General features: G+C 39.9%; 2 protein-coding genes across 2 annotated transcripts; both read right to left on the bottom strand.

The window, feature by feature from the left end:
- Nucleotides 1-781: 781 nt before the first annotated feature.
- On the bottom strand, nucleotides 782-2,728 carry nanos1 (nanos homolog 1). Its single transcript, XM_041048567.1, has one exon. It carries the CDS (start codon nucleotides 2,581-2,583, stop codon nucleotides 1,903-1,905), a length of 681 nt encoding a protein of 226 aa, XP_040904501.1. The 5' UTR covers nucleotides 2,584-2,728; the 3' UTR covers nucleotides 782-1,902.
- A 5,545-nt stretch (nucleotides 2,729-8,273) lies between these two features.
- Nucleotides 8,274-10,757, bottom strand: LOC121188705 (cathepsin Z-like). The gene is made up of 6 exons (XM_041048565.1): nucleotides 10,636-10,757; nucleotides 9,664-9,827; nucleotides 9,245-9,424; nucleotides 8,993-9,143; nucleotides 8,641-8,803; nucleotides 8,274-8,494 (listed from the first exon to the last, which is right to left on the bottom strand). Exons 1-6 carry the CDS (start codon nucleotides 10,755-10,757, stop codon nucleotides 8,369-8,371), a joined length of 906 nt encoding a protein of 301 aa, XP_040904499.1. The 3' UTR covers nucleotides 8,274-8,368.
- Between the last annotated feature and the right edge of the window lie 7,820 nt (nucleotides 10,758-18,577).

Here is an 18,577-nt window from a genome sequence, read left to right as displayed (position 1 = left end):
CAACACTTGATCCACATACAGTCTGTGTTTTTAGTGAGGCAGTCAGTTAGCCAGCCAATTAGAGCAAGTAGAGTCATTGCTGTAAATGTGTTTTAACTCGACTTCCCTGCTTGATTTAATCAGTCAGTCTGCAAATCAGTCAGTAAAACTGTAATCTGAGACGCTTACACAACTTTTGTGTATAAAAGTATCCACTCGGTCGAACGTTGAGTAAACCAGCTGAAGAACACGACCACATAGCTCCAAATATTTGATAAGGTTTTATTTCTCTAGTGAATTCATATGTTGTTATTCTGCACAGCAGCATACAGGAAATTGTGGTAAAATATAAATAACAAAGTTCAACAGTGTTTTCTTTTTCTCTTATTCATTTAATCAAAAAACCTCTGTTAAAAGTGGCAAATTTTGTCAGCCTTTTTCAATATCCACTCTCTTGCACACTCTCAAGAATGTAACATTGAACAACTAAACTTTAAAAAGTATGGGTATAATCACTATTTACAGACAATCACCTTTTGGTGAGCAATGCTTATAGCTTCTTGGAAATTCACTTCCATAATGTTAAATGCAACAAAATGAAAATACAATTATGTTATACAAAGATCAAAAATACTATCAAAACCCTTATTATAAATGGCAGCACTATATCAATAAACTGCTGTTGACATTTTACATGTAAGTACAAAATCCTGTTGAGGTAGCGCCCTCTGAAGTCACTTGTAATGTTAAAATACTGAATAAACATCACTTTATATACAATACAGCAAATCTCTCTTCTTTCTTCAATGCAATTGTATTCCTTTGGTAAACAAAACTGTCAGAAATGTGCAGTCCTGCAAGTGACACTTTCAATCATACATTCACAACATGTTTGCATCTTTTTTCCTTTTTTTTTTTTTTTGGATTCTTCAAAAAGAAATTATGGGATAGCATTATGGTTTTTTTTTTCTTGTTTACTAACATTCATTTGCTCTTTTTCACCCCTCACTCAGAGTGAAAGGTAAATGGGACTCACTCCACTTTGTATTGCAGAGCAGACCTGCCCATGAGACTCTCCTGTGAATACAATGTCAGGGGCAAATTAAAAAAAAAAAAAAAAAGAAATGCCAGAGAGAAAGAGAGACCTGACAGAGAAAAGAAATCCAGTGTGTCGCCCTTATTTGGGAATGTAAACATAAAAAATGTAGGCTAGTATCTCTCATTTCTGCTTGTAAAGCCAGATAACTTTCTCATCACATAGGATTGGAAAAGAGGTTTGGCTTAGCAACAACTGATTATAAAGTCCCCCAGAGAATATGAGCCCTCAACAGAGGCCACATTGTCTTTTTTTTCTTCCTGCCTCACAGATTGAATGTCAACTTTTAAAGCAAGTTGGAAAATATGTTGTGGAGTTTTTAGGCAGGCAGATGGGATCAAAGGGTTCCTCCTCCAGTCAGACGCACACAAGTACTCATTAATGACACATTCTTGAGCTTCTTTAATGGCAAACATAACTTTGGTTTTCTAAGACGAGAAAGAAAATCGAAGCGAGCTTAGCTCACCGTACAAAAATACTCGGTAGAAATATGACATTCATCCCCTTTGCCAATGTCAGTGTGTTTCCCTACGTGACCAAAATATTTTTTTTTTTTAATTTATTCACACTTTGTGATTATTGATACATAGGTGTATTTATATGCACACGCTCAAATGACTACAAACTAGAAAGAAAAATAAATTCAATGTATAAAGCATAAAATTATTCTATGTGGATAAAGGAACTATAAAAATATAAGAGATCTTAGAGGAAAAAAAGATAAAATCAATATGTTTATGAAACTGGGATAAAGGCTAGAGCCGAAATCAAAACAGTCATCTGGAAATTGTTCAGTGCAATTCAATTTACTTTATAGTCTTGTCTGTTTAGAATATTTTCATCCTCTTACCACCCACTGCCCTCCCCCCCTTTAATGGTCGCTGGGATGGCTGGTCTTTTGACAGTGGACAGTATTTTATCGTGTGGGCATTGTCCCCGTTGGCACTGCAAAGGGGACAGGTATAAGCCCTCAGAATCGGGCACACAACCCTTCCGTCCGGAGTCTTCAGGACGTGGGAGCCGTACACCTCCTCTGGCGCTCCGTTATTTCGGCAGAAGACGCAGATTTTGGGCTCCTGCTTGTTCCTGGAAGCGGGCTTGCGCATCTTTCGCTCCATGCCGAACAGATCTAACCCTGTGAAGCTGCCACCAAAGCCCACCTCCCGCTCCGGCAGCTGGACGCTGAGCTGGTTTTGGAATGGGCTCAGTATCGAGAAACGCTCTTTCAAGTCCAGGATGGAGGCCGGCGGGGGGCTCCCGGACGGGCAGCAACAGTCCAGGTGCCCGCTCTCTCCAACGCCGCCCGAGATTACGCACGGACACGCCGGGGAATCGTCCAAGCCCAGGGTCGCTTTCAGGGACTCGGTGATGGAGTTGGGGTTCTGGGGCATGCTGAGCTTATTATTCTTCGTAACCAGCGTCGTCAGCCCGAGATAGTCGTTCCAGAAATTAAAAGTATAGTCATATGGGCTGCGCGCATTCAAATAGTTGTGGTTGAGAAAATCCATGGCCACTTCTGGTCGTTTGTTTGCCGTCAAAAGGTGAAACAGCCAGTGTAATCCGTAAAGTCTTTGTAGCCCGAGTACGTCTCCAAGAACGGTTCATGTACAGCGATGTGGTCTCCTGTGTTCCTGTTATGTTTGAGCGTCCTGCAAACAGGCTTTCTGGTTATAAGGACCAGGAGGGCGGGGCACTATCCCTTCAAAACCAAGTTTCTGATCAGGTTGAAAGCAGGCTCCCTTTCTTCAAAGCCACATTTAGACAGATTTGTTTTCTTGTGGGCAGAAGCTTTGTCGACATCAGTCATCATTCTGGGCGTTTTCACGAACAAAAAGTTGTTAATAGTTAATGATTTGGGCAAGTGCGCAGAGAAATAATTTGGCGCACAAAGCCTCACTGTAGTTAATTACATTAATTCAGCGTTAGTACCGATCAGTTAGAGGAGGATAGCTCGGCTCTTTGCTCCCCCGTGGTACAAAAACATTACAATTCCGCATGTTTCGTGAATTAATATCGTTAATCATTGCACCATCAACGCCAAATCGGGCGTTCACACACTTTAACCCTTTGTGTGCCAACAGCAGAGGCCCTTTGTTCCATTCATCAGACAGCCCCTTACTGTCCTGGGAGAAAGAATTTGTGCTGGAGCATCATATTATGTTAAAATTGAATCAATATGATGCGAATAAATTAACCAAACTCACGTTACAATACAGTTTTGTTACATTTTTTTCACAATTAAGTATTTTCTTCACCACAACGCATACAAACATAGGTCTAATACAGTGAAATAATAATGCCCTATGCAGATACACTGTTAGAAACACGCATTGCAAATGTGAAGCCCCTTTCTGCCATTACAAAATCTTGTTCAAAGATTTGTTCTGCAGAAGCTGTATAACCTGTGAAGAGTCAAAGGTCTGTTTACCTACATACCTACAGTATATTTTTATAGAAACAAACATTCAATCACATCAGAGTGTGTTAAGCTCATGTCAAGATATGGCATTTTTGTCAGTCCTGGCATAAAAACCTTGTGAAATCCAGACAAAACATCACATCCATCCACACAATCATGATGTAAACATAAAATGCAGAGAAGGTCTTCAACAGGGGGCAGCATAGTGCAATTACAGGTCAGTTCATTTGAACCAAGAGACCCCTGCCTTCCTTATTTCCTCCCTCGAATGAGTAAGTGTGCCAAGCAAAACCCACAGTAATGATGGCCACTGGCTGGAAGATGAAAGTCAGCTGTGATATTCCTCTTGCCAGATGTCATTAGGATATTCTGATTCCACTGAAACAATACTGGCCATTTGGAGAGAGGAGCACAATTCCAAACCGCATTGATTTGTTAGATGAAATTAGGACTCATAACTCACCCAAATAATACATAATATGCATCTGGATGAAGGTCCAATGAGGAATCTGTACAACTAATGTGAAGCCACATAACAAAAAAAAAAAAACATGTTAAGCATTATGTGTAAGGCCAGTTATTGTTCTTAAAGGGTCATTTGACACACCATTCACAGTCCTTCAACAGCCAGAGAAGGTTTTCTTCAGTACCCAAAAGCCTTTTACATGAAGAGTGTTATTTCTATTTGTGTTCTGTGCACATATCTGGAAAGCTCCTTGCATGTTGACTGATATGTATAATCTTCTGGTCCCAGGGTGCCTTGCACCATTTGTTTTCATTAAGAAGTACCTGTTATGTGTCTATAAATTTACAAGATATGTCTCTGCAATAATCCTGTCCATTAAATTACAGCACTGTGACTCTATCTGTAATATAAGAGATCTGTATTTTGATTTCTTGAGGTGAAACCCAGAGGGAATAAACAGTCCAGTCACTGCGAGCCTCTGATCCTATGATGAAGTAGGCAGCTCAGGAATGTGGATGCGGCCCTCTTGAAACAACGATAACACGAGTGACTGCTGTTCTAATTAAAACTTCCAGGGGGAGGCTGCACGAACTCACTGACTTGGAAGGTTCGCATCTATTTTTAAGGGATCTAATAAGAATGCACTACCTTAGGAGACAGTGTGATAAAAGCAGAACAAAAGCACAGTTCAATGAGCTCTGATGTTTTAGAGGCCATTTCTCTCTGTTCTGTGTGTTCAGCAAGTTAGTTTGAAATAGTATTGACTGCTCATTGGATTTTCACTCTGGAGCCCCCATTCAGCTGGTGCGAAATATGAATTTTATGATGAAGCATTAATAATGTATGTAATCGCCAATTCTTTTTTTGCAAGCCAGGGCAGATTGTGCGAGCAGATTCCTGTGTTGCTGCAGTGTAACTGAAATATTCATGGCCACATTATTCCTTAATTTTGTTGTGACTAAGAGGGATTAATACTCATCCATTAACTAAAGCTAATTCTGCGGCCGCCTCGAGGTTGCATGGGTATATTGGACAAGGAAGTGAGATTAGCAGTGGAATGATGCATAACATCAGCGGGGTGGCTATGGCTGTAAATCGATTTAGGAATCACACTGACTAAGTGATTGTTGTGTAAGTGTTTTTTTTTTGCTTGACAGGGGGAAAAACACAGATCATCATGAAAAGTGGTGGCTGGCTGAGGGAGACACTTTATTTTTAATGATCAGATCATATTTCCTGCATGGGCTCATTAGCAATATGAGACTCACATCTAAATTTTGCTGTTTTTGTGCTTTATGTATTATACAATGCAAATCAGCTCAGATGAGCCCTTTGCTGAAGTTTGGGGCATGATAATGCGTGATTTATACCATCTCACACAGCTAATCTTCCACTGATGGTTCATGCATTATGATTATGCTTAACAACACATTCTGTGCAGTGATCCAGTCATTGTATTTTGACAAACAGAACAAGATTTGCCACATTTAGAGTGAAAAGTCTGCTGAATTCATGTTTAACACAATAACTGAATGATTGATGTTATTGTGGAATGCACAAAGAACAGAAATTTGGTCCTTTTTTTCCTCCCTTATTGCATCTGCTCATGCTGATAGTAATAATTTAAATGTATAATTTGGGCATGTTTTTAATCATTCACATCAGACATGGTGTCTGTAACCTCTCAGGCTAAATCAGGGGCCGTGTTTTTCTGTGAAACATCCAAACGTGCTCTGTGGCTCTCTGGTTATCCTTCGTTTTCTGTTGCTTATTTTGGGAGGCAAAGTTTCAGCAGTGGCCTTGGAAAAATGAAGGCAAGGGGAAGGATTACACAAAGCACACACACAGGGAAGCTTTCTGCATATTCCTACACTGCTGCTAGAGGCAACTGCCACGGATAAATCATTACAATGCCTTGCTCAATGATACTTTAGAAGGGGATATTCCCTCCAACTCTATTTAAGCTGATAATCCAGACCCCAGCACCACCAAAGGGCTTCAGTAATACTCTCTTCATATAACAACCACCGCCTCCATCTCCATGTTTTCAGAGCAACATATTGATCAGTGAAACAATGCATAATGGGTTTGCAGGAATTGCTGAAAAATCCATTTTGCCATATCAATTGCTGTAATGAAGATGAATGCTGAATCAGTCAGTATGAAAACGGCTCATGTGCATTTGCACCCTGCATTTTTGTACCTTTTTTTTTTTTTTTTTTTAAATCACACCGCATTTTTTTTTTACTGCTACTTCTTTTTTGAGCCTCAGACCCAAAGATTACCATGTGTTTTCATTCGCAGCCATTAGAGCTCTGTTTGTGATTATGCAAATGAGAAAACATGCAGGAAATTTAATCAGAGCACAAATTTAATTTCACGTGAATGATTGCTCAAGGGTGGGGGCTTGATCGCATAATATTGAGCAACCAAATTATGTTTAATATTTGTTTTCGCAGTAGGCCTCCACTCGGACACGCCACAGCTTTATGGGCTTAAGGTTTGCCTTGGTTTGGAGGTTTGAAGTTAACAGTGCTGCATAAGGTTTGATTACCCTTTGTTCTCCCCAGAGATGCTGAATGGAAACTGCAGTTAATGGGAAGCATTTCCATATCAACAGCAAAGCACTGCAGCTTGTGTTTATGCATTTTTATTATTGTTGCATCCCCTGAACCAAATATCTAAGTGCTCAGTTTTCTTTTGTTCTCCAGCTGAACAGCAAGAAAACAGGCTCTTTATAATTGCATATAAACTCAGAGGATGCCATTGTGCTGTTGTGTGTGCCACTGTAGATAACTGGTGATTAAACTGAATGTTACTCCAGAAGAATGACAGAATTGAAACTAATAAAGCATGTCAGTCAATAAGGGGGGTGGGTCTGTTTATCAAGCTCAGAGATGTAGAACAAACAAATGTCATTGGGCTTCTGAAAGAGACCGGCTTGGTTTAGTCGTCCTCTGACCTGAAGTTTCAAGGTAGAGACAAGAGACTTGTTGTACGTCATTCATACCTGTCTCAGCAAACAATAACTGTCAGTGTGGAGCTCTGCAGCCCTGACTATTTTTTTGTTTACAGCCACTTACAAATTGACCTTGTTGTACCAATCCACATGCACATCTAGGTAGATGCAAATTAGGCTACAGATAAAGGTTTCCTGTCCTGCTGAAATATATATATATAATTTCTGAATGAGTGTAGGAAAGCACCTTCAGAGCAAATTTGTGCAAGTATCCCCTAGAGATCTGAAGTTAATATCACAACTTTTTAGCAAATAGAAGCTTGTGCCTTTCCTGGTGTGCACAGAGCACTAACATAATGTAGTTTTGTGGGGCAATGGTCTCAGGTGTACCGAGCCTTACGGAATAGTTCACCTCAAAATGTAGTCAGTCATGATCCCCTGCCCCCACACACACTAAATTCAACTGACATCCCACTTCCTACAAACATCATGAGTGGCCTCATTTATTCCCATCTCAGTCTTTTCCCCCAAAATTACTTTTTTTTTTTTTTTTGTAAATGGGCACCCACTGATTTTAGCCTTCATGAGGAGTACTTATCTTAGTTCTGAAGGGAGTTTACCAAAGTTAAAATAAATAACCATAATGTCATCGAGGTTATCTCTGCTTGCACTCCTGAGGCTTAGAAAATTTAATATAAAACCCGCTTTGAAAACTGAATGTGGGCTTTGATAGAAGTTGGTATTTGGGAAGGAGGGAGGAGTGTTAATAAAAGACATTATTGGAAATCTTGACCCATGAGGGACTAAAGTCAGGATCTCTAAAATGCTTTGATTACATGCTTTGAACAGATCACGAATCCCTCAGCTTTAATATTTAACAGTTATGAAGCAAGGGTTTTAAAAATTGCAGGGTTCTCCAGTATTTTCTGTACTGAGTAATCAGCAGCATGCTACTGTTGTGATGGATCCTCCTCCCAGAATATTATGCAAGGCAATGAGAAGAGGGGAAATTAAATTAAATAAGGTGGATCATGATACTTCATTAAAGAAAAGCAGATGACCTTTTCATTTGAGTCAGCTACTTCTTTAAAGACCTCCTTCACCATGAAAGATGACTTTGTTGCAGCTTCAATTACAAGAAGATACTCAACTGCATACGATGGCAGGGTCTTTTGCATTCCAGCTTTATTCTACCACAGAACAATGAGTTAATTGATAATGGCTTTAATTTTAGATTCTACGACACCTGAAGAGTCGAGCTGCACAATTTCAAGTGAGTCAAAGGTGAACAAACAAACCCAACCATGACAATCCCACTTAAAACTAACTAATGTGGTGCAAATTTGGCTGTCAGTGATTTACATGAATTTAAGGCTCTGAAATGAGTCAGTACTGAATCTGGAGTTCAAGAAACATGTATTGCACATGTAAAAAGGATGTTCTTGATGTCTATTGATAAGTTGAGGGCACGATCACATCTCCATACATGCAGTCTTCCTCCAGAGCAAGATTGTACTGGCTTCCACTTCCTCCTTTGTAGGCGCTTGTCACAATCCTGAGCCAGCCCCTCTCACCCTAGAGGAAGAAAAATCTCAAGGTCACTTGGACTCTAAATCAAGCACACCCACTGCAGTTCATTCCAACATCCAATTTTTAAAATGCCAAGTTTAAAAAGCTGCTGAGCCATGCAAAACTCAGACTTAAATGATGTGATGATTCACCCATGGTTCTCCCCAGGAGTTGCGCACAATCCAGTATTCAGTGCCATTTTCTACTCCCCAGCCTGCCACTGACACAATGTGGTTGATGAAGGGAGTCTCGACATACTCAGAGTACAGACCCCCAGTGTACGCATCAAGTTTCTCTGTGGCCATGATTCCACAGCTGAGGGAAGAAGGATTCAGTTAAAATGATGTGAACATGTGAATTTGTGGCAATTGCTGGTAGAGAATTTGAAGCAGTTATCCAGGCTCAGACTCAATACGGGAGGAAAATTGAAACTCAGAACAGTTCAAATGCCGCAGTCAAACAAATCCCTGCAAAACCGTTAATTTTTCTTTCAGCTTTAAAAACCTGATTGGCCCTCCAGTGTAGATTTCTGCCATCATGTTACTCCGTCCACTAATGGCTCCAAAGTCGCCCACCTTCCACAAAGTGTAGTTCCGCAAATTGTTGCACTTCCCAAAAGTTGTGCAAGTCCCACATGCATTGAATGGGTTGCATTCTGGAGGGCGAGGGGGGAGAAAAAAAAAAAAAAAAACGGAGTAAAAGTCTGCTCCCAGGCATGGACACATCATGAAACAGCACACTACTGTGAGTTCTTACTCTGGTCAATTGCCTGGTAGTTGTTGCAGGTCTCATCGGGGATGCCATATTTGTGGGCATACTCGAACACACCCCCATGGTCCCCTCCATGACAGGTGCCAGAATCAGCACAATCAACCACATGTTGGACCGACAGGTATGCAGATGGCCACACTCCCTTTCGCTTGATGTTAATGCGATCTACACAGGGCAGAGTAAAGTTCCACACAAAAGTTCTGCATAAACGCATACAGAAATATTTGTATTGGAAAATTTCAGGTCACGTGATTTGATATCACCTAAAATTCCTTATTTTGTTACAAGACCTATTTTTGCACTTTGAGTGCACTCAAATTACACTCGCACTTATTTTAAATGAAGGTGAATGCGAAGTAAAATCAATCCTTTTAACACAAACAGGAACAGAGGGAAAACCTAACCTGCCATTGCACTGGTGCTGCCATGAGCCCAGCAGGAGCCACAGTACTGAGGGATGTGCTGGTTCCGAGTTGCACTGACGTAGTTGATGCCATTTACGTTCCTCCAGTCCCAGGACTTTGGCAGCTGAATGAGGTTCAGGAGTTCGTGAGGACGAGCTGTGGTTCTGGGAGAGACAATGGTCTTGTGTCATTTTACAAGCCAGTGACATCATGTCAGTTTCCAAATGCACATCATACACCTCAGAAAAGTTACTATGGTGAGGCAGATGCAAAGTACATAGCCAGGGAACAGCACAGTGCTTTTGGCGAGCTTCATCACAAACAAGCAGTGGCTGAGGAATTTAGTCCAGCATGCACATCTCACCAAGTCTAAAATGAATCCCAACTAACTTCTGAATGAAGGATGTTAAATCAAGTTGGAAATGACACAACATGAAGTAACCGAGTCTCCAGGCAAACTTTAACTGAGCTGAAAAGTAAATGAAGCCAGGAACTTGAAACAAGAGGATTTTTTTTTGTCTTGATTTTAAGATTTAATTGTGCAAAGTGGAGCTTTGCAGGCAAAGCTCTCTGTGCAAGCCCCAGAATCTTTGCCGACAGCAGCAGACGTGACCAAACCTGAACTTTGACCATTGTAACCTAAAATGATTAGGGCCTGGGAAGGGCTGTAGAGTGCAAAAAAAAAAAAAAAAAAAAAAAAAAAAAATTATAAAATCAACATTTTATCTTGAATGGTTAAGAATCCACTTCAGAGTTGGATTATGATTGTCAGAACAATCATCCACAAAGTTTGAGATGTGTGCAAAAATAGCCTTGTCATACAGGGACGGCTCTTTGGTACTGTTTTTTTTTTTTTTTTTTTTTTTTTTTTTTACTCAATTAGGCTCCACTTTAGTTTCACTAGCTGCCTTGTAATAAATAGTTTAACAGAAGAGAAAATGTGGAAAGCTACAGAAATAACAGTCAACTCACTTCACCCCAAAGCTGGGTTTCCTGGGCACTGACTGGTAACAACTTGGCTTCTCACTAAAAAAGTGTCTTCCTGAAACAGCAAGCGTCATAAGCATGAAAATAAAAATGACTAGCTGAGCCATGTTGCATCACATAGCATCAAACAACAAGCTACAAGTCACTTTGGTTTGGCATTAATAACCTTGTAGAACTACTAATAGAGAGAGAACAAACACACTGTGCCAGGTGCAATCAATAAAGCCAATCAGGCTTCACTGGTCTCACCTGGGAGTCACTATCAGTGAGTGCAGGTTATAGAGGAGAAAATGGGTGAACACGTTCTGTTAGGTTCCATTTATTTGTAAAACACATGTTGGCTGCCTACCAAACCTGTAGCACAGTTTACTTTGCAAACATTAGATTGAGAGAAAGTAAAATTTGTCGGTTAAAATGATTCATGTTTTAAAGTTTTAAAGCTGTAAAAAACATTTGATAAATAAAAAAGGATAAAGGATGAGTTTCTACTCTGGACCTTTGGGACAAAGGCTCAATTTTCCTTGAATAAAAAGTAGCAGATAAAAAAAAATTCCACTGTACCTGATCCCTTTTACATTTTTACATTCTTAATATATTAATGTACTAAATATATTTTCTTGTATTTTCAATAGTGGGCATAACTGGAGTTTCCCTCTAAAGAACAATAAAGTGAAGTGAAGTGAGGTAAAGTGAAAACTCTTCAGTCACTGGTATATTTTAAGAAAGGAAAGTGGTTTCATTTGCCCAAATGCTTCATAGAATTTTCTTAGATTGCTGGTGTAATGTAATGCCAGCCAAAAGTGCAACAGATTGACTCCCATTTTGTATAATTTTGAGTATACTGGAGCAGCTGTGACTGAGGATTGAGATCAAATCAAATTTACCAGTTTAAATCTTTAGCAGTGTGAGTTGGAGAACATAAACACTTTTGGGTACTTTTTGGGTACAAATTTAAGTGTATATATTTGAAAAATATATTTTTTTCAAAGACTTTTAGTTTTTAAATTATATTGGTGCACTGATTTTGGACAGAAGCTCATCATTATGTTTCCTCATTCCCACACGTCACTGCGGCTCTTTGTTTATGCTCTAACAGCCTCTCCATGATCACAAAGACTTTATCAGGCTTCATTGTGAGACTGCAAACAGAGCATGGTACAAATTGACTGCCTGCCTGCCATCCTCTCCCATCTGCAGGAACAGAAAGTCATATTTAGAGCGCTGATTAAAATCTAATCCCTCCATGTGAGTCGGAGATGAAAGTCATTTTCGTGTAATGGAGACTATTAATATTTAGATATAGAAAGGAAACCAGATCTCAGATTTGCAATCAGCTGGAGGATGGTAAATGATATTTAAGGGTGCCAGTGAGCTGGAAACCAAAGGCTGCAATGCAAATAAGTTTGACTCGTCTTCAGTTAACATTTTTCTTTCTTCTCACACAAAAATTTCTCATTCTCTGTTTTTTTTTCAATGTTATATCGAGAGCCTCTCAGTTTTTGTGAAATTAGACTTCCCCAGCATTTACTGCCAGGATGACACTAAACTCTTATACACAGTATGGCCAAAATTATGCAGACGCGCCTGTTTAGAGGTTTTTGTGGTTTTCATGTTAGGCCGCTTAGAAAATCATATCGTTTGAATTTGTAATTAAAATTTATACAATAGTTTACTTCCAAACTTTGTGGCAACGGTTTGGGCATGGCCCTTTTCTGTTTCGACATGACAAAACCCCCATGCACAAAGCCCGTTCCAAAAGGAAATGGCTTTCTGAGTTTGGTGTGGAAGAAATTGACTGGCTTGCACAGAGCCCCTGACCCCAGCCCCATTCAGCACCTCTGGGATGAACTGAAATGCAGACTGTGAGCCAGACCCTATCACTGAACATCACCAGTGTTGGATCGCACTAATGCTCTTGTGGCTGAATGGGAGCAAATTCCTACAACAAAAAATCCTGTGGAAAGGCTAAAACCAGACAAGTGGAGGCTGTTAGCAGCAGATTATTTCCAATGGTTTTGGAATGAGATTTTCAGCGATCACACATTAGTGAAATGTTCACTTGTCCAAGGACTTTAAACTATGTAGAATGTCTTTCTTCCTATTTATGACCATTGCATGAGATCGGAAAGTCTGAAACTCCCATTTAGATGATTTTCATGCATTAGATTTCAATTGAAGGTTTGTACATGCTCCTTTAAAGAAATAATCCAACAGTTTGGTAAACTAAGCTGAAACAAAGCTCACTGTTTCTTGGCTCCTGCTTCATACTGAACATATGGCTGAGATATGAGTGTTGGATGAATGGGATATGAGAGTCGTTTAACTCTCATCAAGAAAATTAATGTGTATTTGCAAATGTGTATTTGCCAGCTCCTATACCAGAGTTTGTATTTACAAGGTTTATATCTGACAGGATGTGATGGAAAATATATTCAGATTTGGCTAAGATGGTGTCTGACAGTATGGTTTGACATAGACTGAAGGATCTCAGCTCCTTTGACACACAGTTTGTTTTTTCAGTTGTTAACTTTAACACAATCTTCAGGGTGTGAATAACCTTAGGAACTTTCTTAATGCTGCAGATGGTATTTTTTTTATTTCTGCTTTTGCTTGTGAATGGTTTTCTTGCCTTGAATCAGAAAGTGCTCCACGTGCATACACATAAAAAACACGTCAGATCCAACTTAATCGATGACTCATTCCCTGACATGATGGCTTGTTACGGGGGCATCAGTGCGATATCTCCATGATTAGCATCGTTAGCTGCCTTCATGAGCGTGTCCCATTCCTCATTAACGTCAACAACATCATTAGCATGCTCGCAAGCCAGGTGATTGATCTGTGTATAAGTGAGCATGTTGTGTGTTGTGTGTGTGATGAACATGTAACTGTTCCTAAGTATGTCCGTGTGTGCATGTGGAGTTGATAATATCCGTGTTCACTGATCCGTGTGAAACTCAGAGGTCAGATGAGTTTCTCTGGCATTTCCTCAGGAAGATTCCTCGCCCCCACATGTTCTCTGTTCACCTGTCAGCTGTCATGAAGAGGTGAAAATCGGATAACTGGACAGTTCACTTAAAGGAGAAGCCAAAGGCAGGCTTATACAGGCAGCTCAAGTCAGATTTATTGATACTGCATTGACAGAGAAGAGTAACGTGTGCAGCCCATTGTTCAAGGCCAGATTTGACACAAAAACATGTCTGCTATCCTTTGTTATAGTAGCTTATTTTTATCATTATAACACACACTTACAAGTCATTGTTTGTTACCTCATGCTGTAACTTTACCCCAGATGTCCATGGATAAGGCTGCATTATGTTTACGCTGCACCACAGCTGTGTCACATTCTTCACTGCAGTTAAAATGTCCTCTAAAAGCTGCTGCATTATCAGTATGGTCCGGCTGTTTTGCCTTTGTTTTTAAAGACATATTTACACACTATTCATGATCAGTGCAATGGCAGATACTTTGCTACTGTACAGCTTATGTGTATTAGCAAATGTAACCAAGGTCAGTGAATGAATTTTATAACTCCCAGTTTCAGAGCTTTAACATACAACATGTACTTTATGTCACTGTATGTCAACTTTCCAATATAGTGTCAACTTGCTGACCACAACCTACAGGGGATCTAACTGAGCCGGGACTGAAATGAAAGCAAAGTTAAAGAGCATACTACAGAGTGTGTGCAACTACTTGATTTTTCAAGTAGAAACCAAGAACAAAATCTGAGATCATTTCGGTTGCCTCAGTGAATTTTAACCTTCTTCAAGGTGACATTGTCTTGAAAAAGACGTATAGTTTAATTGAAAAATTCCCTTTTACTGTCTAGTTAATGTAGAAACAGGGGAACTTATTTTATTAATATTTCACATAAAGTAAGGTTTTAAGATCCTGCACTACACTGAATGACTCTGTCATCATTTGCAGTGTAGATCTCTTGGCGTCTCAAAAGCAGCCACATTTTCCGGTCGAGGAGTTTTCAAAGGCTCCGTACCGAGCTCCTGCCTCACCAGTGAAACCACCTGTCCACCATGACCAAATCCCTCAGCCTCAAAGTTCACTGTCGGGGGTTTCGTCACCCAGCGAGCCATTTCACATTCGATTGGCTCAACTGATGATAACAAAGCTGCAGCGATGACAGACTTGTTAAGTACATTTCAGTCATAAATGGTTTTTTATAGAGCATTAGAATATGATCAGAGGACTTAAACCTGAGGAATGGCGGTCTCAGAGGTATCCCAGTGATCTTTACCAGTCATGTCATAAAGCCGATAATGTTGACAGCCCCTGTGGTTCATGAGAAGTGCAAGGGATAAGAGAGGTTAAACAGATAGGAAGATGGAGGAAATATTGTTAAATTATATACATCCATCTGGGAAGATAAATGTTAAGTAAATCTTCACAAAGATGCTACCTAAAATATTTGGATGATTCCTGCTGCACATTTTTTCTTAGAAACAGCTACCAAATTCTAACAGCCACTGTCTGGCTGCCATCAACTGTGACACTTCTTGAAGAGACATAACAACTGCCAAACAGATTCAGACGATAGGTGCAGACATTTACTCCAAGTGTTCTTGCAAAGTCTGTGGGCAGGCCACTCCTATGTGGTGCTATAGCAGGTAAACAAAATTTAAATGACCTCAAGTCACCAGTTGTGGGTCTGAACATAGTCCTGAACAGAGTTTCCGTTTTTAAAGTCACCTATCTATGTGTATTTTGAGCCATTAGGAGCCAGCTCATATATCTGTCTGTGTATATGGAGGTATGATGGTTGAGTTCTTCAGCAGTGTACAGTATGTCCCTGATTAATTGGTAAAAAAAAAATGCCAACCAGTGTCTTAGAGAGAAATCCTGGACTGGAGGTGCTTCTTTGAAATTATATTCCCTCTTGAATTGATAATTCTTGACATCCTCATATCTTTGAGCTGTTGTGCTGATGCTGTTGTGTTTCTACTCTGCACTTCCTGGAGAGAACTTATCCATCAAGCAGTCAGAGCAGCACTGTGATGTCTTGCAGTGGATTTCTGTTAATGATGTTTGAGATTCTGTCTGTGGTGCTTTTTTCTGTTCGTGCTATCTCCCTCATTGTTGTTCTGTTTATTAGTCGCTCAGCAGCACCTCAGGGCTCGCTGTGTTTATTGATTGGGTGATTGGTTTGTTTATGTTTAAACATTTTTTTTTTCCACGCACGCCGCTCAGGGAAATCACAGTGTGCACTGTTCAGCTGTACAGAACTCTGCAGAAGGAAAATACGATGTGCGCTCATGCACCAGGTGGAGATGTCAAAATCAATGTAGTTTAATTCTCTCCAACCATTCACCCCCTACCCCCATCATTTCCACTCCATCACCTAAAGAAGTGCTAGCATTTTAGCCACCGCAAGTAATGTAAAATGCATCACACAAGGCACCACTTCTGGTTTGCCTGATTTTTTTTCAGGGAAATGTCTATGAGAAACTGAATGCTGCAAACAGAAAGTCTAAAGGCTTTTATAAACCAAACGAGGCTCTATTGTTGGATTCATCTGTGACGCAGAGCAAGAAAGTTGTGTTCTTTTACGCTGCAGCTACATTTTCTTTCCTTGAGTATCATCTGTCAAATGCTACTTAAGCTCGTGGAGCAGACCATCCTCTGGAACATTTACTGTTTATTTGGTTGTGCAGTGCTGCAGAACTGAGCCCAGTTGGGAACAAAAGGTCACCTGACACACATGAAGCCTGTGTTTTTGTGTATTGGAGCTCTAGCATGTCCACCTCTCTGTGCTTTTATCCCCCCAGCACTCTCTTTCAGGTCCTTGGATACTGAAAACACATCCCTGGAGCACATGTTATGAGTTTGCTTAGCTCTCCTGTCTATAGGCTTATCTTTCCCTGAGTTTCCTCTTTTTTTCATTGGGCTGGTATTTCGCTAGTTGTGCCACCAGCCCCCCCCCCCCCTCCCCCGCTTTTTTTTCTGTGATGTGATTTTTGTTAAACAAGTCTTTCAAAGTCAAGAAAAAGAATCTGAAAACGGTATGGTATGCCTCAATGGCTAATTCCCACTAATCCCTTGACTGAACTGCCCCCTCCTATGGAGTCAGTGTATGGTGGTGCATGCACAGATTCTGCACCGTAAGGTCACATTTGTTTGGCTGGCTAGATCACCACCACAGAGGACTAATCCTGCAGAATTAGTCCATTCAGCCACCACCTCTTGACCAGGAGGCTCTGGCCATTAAAGTGGTTACAAAAGGAATGCCTGAGTCCTTTACAAAGGATTTTTTTTTTCTCCACAAGGTAAAGGTAATCCACAGAGTGAGTTACAGTTCCTACAACTCAGTTTGAAGCCCCGTGTGGCAGATTTCATTCTGCACATTGATTGTGCTTATTAAACATTTAGAGAGCCTAATTGGAGCATGTGCAGCCTACATCCGCAGCACTGTGATAATGAGCTTTTCCCAAAATGGTGCCGCTGAGCAAGCTTTGATTTTATTTTGTAAATCAGAATTATGCTTAGCTACAGTAGTGGTAAGCTTGTGTTCTTTGATCAAGATCAACAGTGAAATTACAAAAGGTAGTTCGACAGCTTTAAACACACAATGGGGATGTATCCAAAACCCAAAGCCTTTGGGCACCAGGACATATCCTTTCTTTCTTTTCCATGATAAATGTTATCAAGATGCCACATTAGATTAGTTCTCTTTTTCAAATTGAGACCCAGTTCAAGCAAGAACTATTTCCCCCTGTTGAGTGGTCTTGACAGAAGCAATTTCCCAGTTCTAATCGAAAGATTTCTTCATTGGTACAATCTACTAAATACCAGACCGGGTTCACAGCAGCACCAGATGTGTCCCAGTGTTCCCAGAAACACTCAAGCTTATTTGTGTTTGGAGACTTGCAGGGAAGCATGGAGAGTACGTGCTGAATTTTAAGTTTAATTTTAAATTAACGACTGAGTGTAATGCATTCATGCTGAACATTGCTCTGTTGCTTTAGACTGGATTACTTGAAGCCTTTACTGCAAAATTATTATCACAAAAAATTATATCTAGAATGAATGGCAAGTAAAGCTTGACAATTCTGAATGAAGTTAATACTGAACAGAAAAAACACACTCTACATATTAGTTCCTTACGATGTACTAATACTATTAAATGTTAACTTAATATATGGTTTAGGTAGTTAGTACAAGACACTGATCTTGTGCAAGCAATTTTGGTTGATTTGGTCAAGCAATGTTGGCATTTTTACATGTACTTTATTTTTTATTTCAGATAAGAGTACAAAACATGGCTGTAACAATCCATATATTTTAAATGGTATATTTTTTGTCATTGTAGGCAACAGACCTTTTTTTCCAGGTCACACATTGTGACTCGCCATAGCAGCAGGGGCACAGGTGAAACAAATTTCTTTAACAATGGCTCAGTATGGCTAAGTGACCCAGTAAGCCATGCCAGTGAGCCAGAATGCAAAATACACTGGAACTGGCTCAACTAAATGGAATGCAGTTGATAATGCAGGTGTTAATGTTATCAAATACCAAATACACCTGTGTTTTTCCTGCTATGACAAGCCAGAATTTGGGCTATGAAAAAGGTCCGCTGGGTCACAGTTTAAAGATTTAAAAACCTGGGTAGAAGCCCAGAAGATATATATATATATATCTCCTTACATCACAATAGACCAAAGTGTATTGAACTAACAAATGCACAAAACTGTGCAGTGTTTTTGAGGATAGGAGAGAACCCTGCACACAGAAAAAAAATCTGCATCCCTGCTTTACACTGTAAAAAAGAAAAAGTTTCAAATAAAATTTTGAGTTTGCTATTTTTATTTCTTTAATTTAGGCATTGTGTTTTTCTAAATTAGTTTATATATATATCAGGAGCTAAAGTAACATATTATTTTACTAGTTAGAATTTTTACTTTCTTTAGTGTAC

Source organism: Toxotes jaculatrix, chromosome 10 (assembly GCF_017976425.1).
Source record: "Toxotes jaculatrix isolate fToxJac2 chromosome 10, fToxJac2.pri, whole genome shotgun sequence".
Taxonomy (NCBI): Eukaryota; Metazoa; Chordata; class Actinopteri; family Toxotidae; genus Toxotes; species Toxotes jaculatrix.
The sequence above is the reverse complement of the archived record's forward strand: the minus strand, read 5'-3'. Positions and strand labels throughout refer to the sequence as shown.

Bases quoted from the DNA above. Each gene is read 5' to 3' on its own strand.
- LOC121188705 (XM_041048565.1), bottom strand. From the start codon at position 10,757: ATGGCTCAGCTAGTCATTTTTATTTTCATGCTTATGACGCTTGCTGTT. The intron at 9,828-10,635 runs GTGAGTTGACTG...TGTCTCTCCCAG, and splicing joins AAACCCAGCTTTGGGGTGAA to AACCACAGCTCGTCCTCACG. The intron at 8,495-8,640 runs GTGAATCATCAC...TTCTTCCTCTAG, and splicing joins ACTCCTGGGGAGAACCATGG to GGTGAGAGGGGCTGGCTCAG.
- nanos1 (XM_041048567.1), bottom strand. From the start codon at position 2,583: ATGGATTTTCTCAACCACAACTATTTGAATGCGCGCAGCCCATATGAC.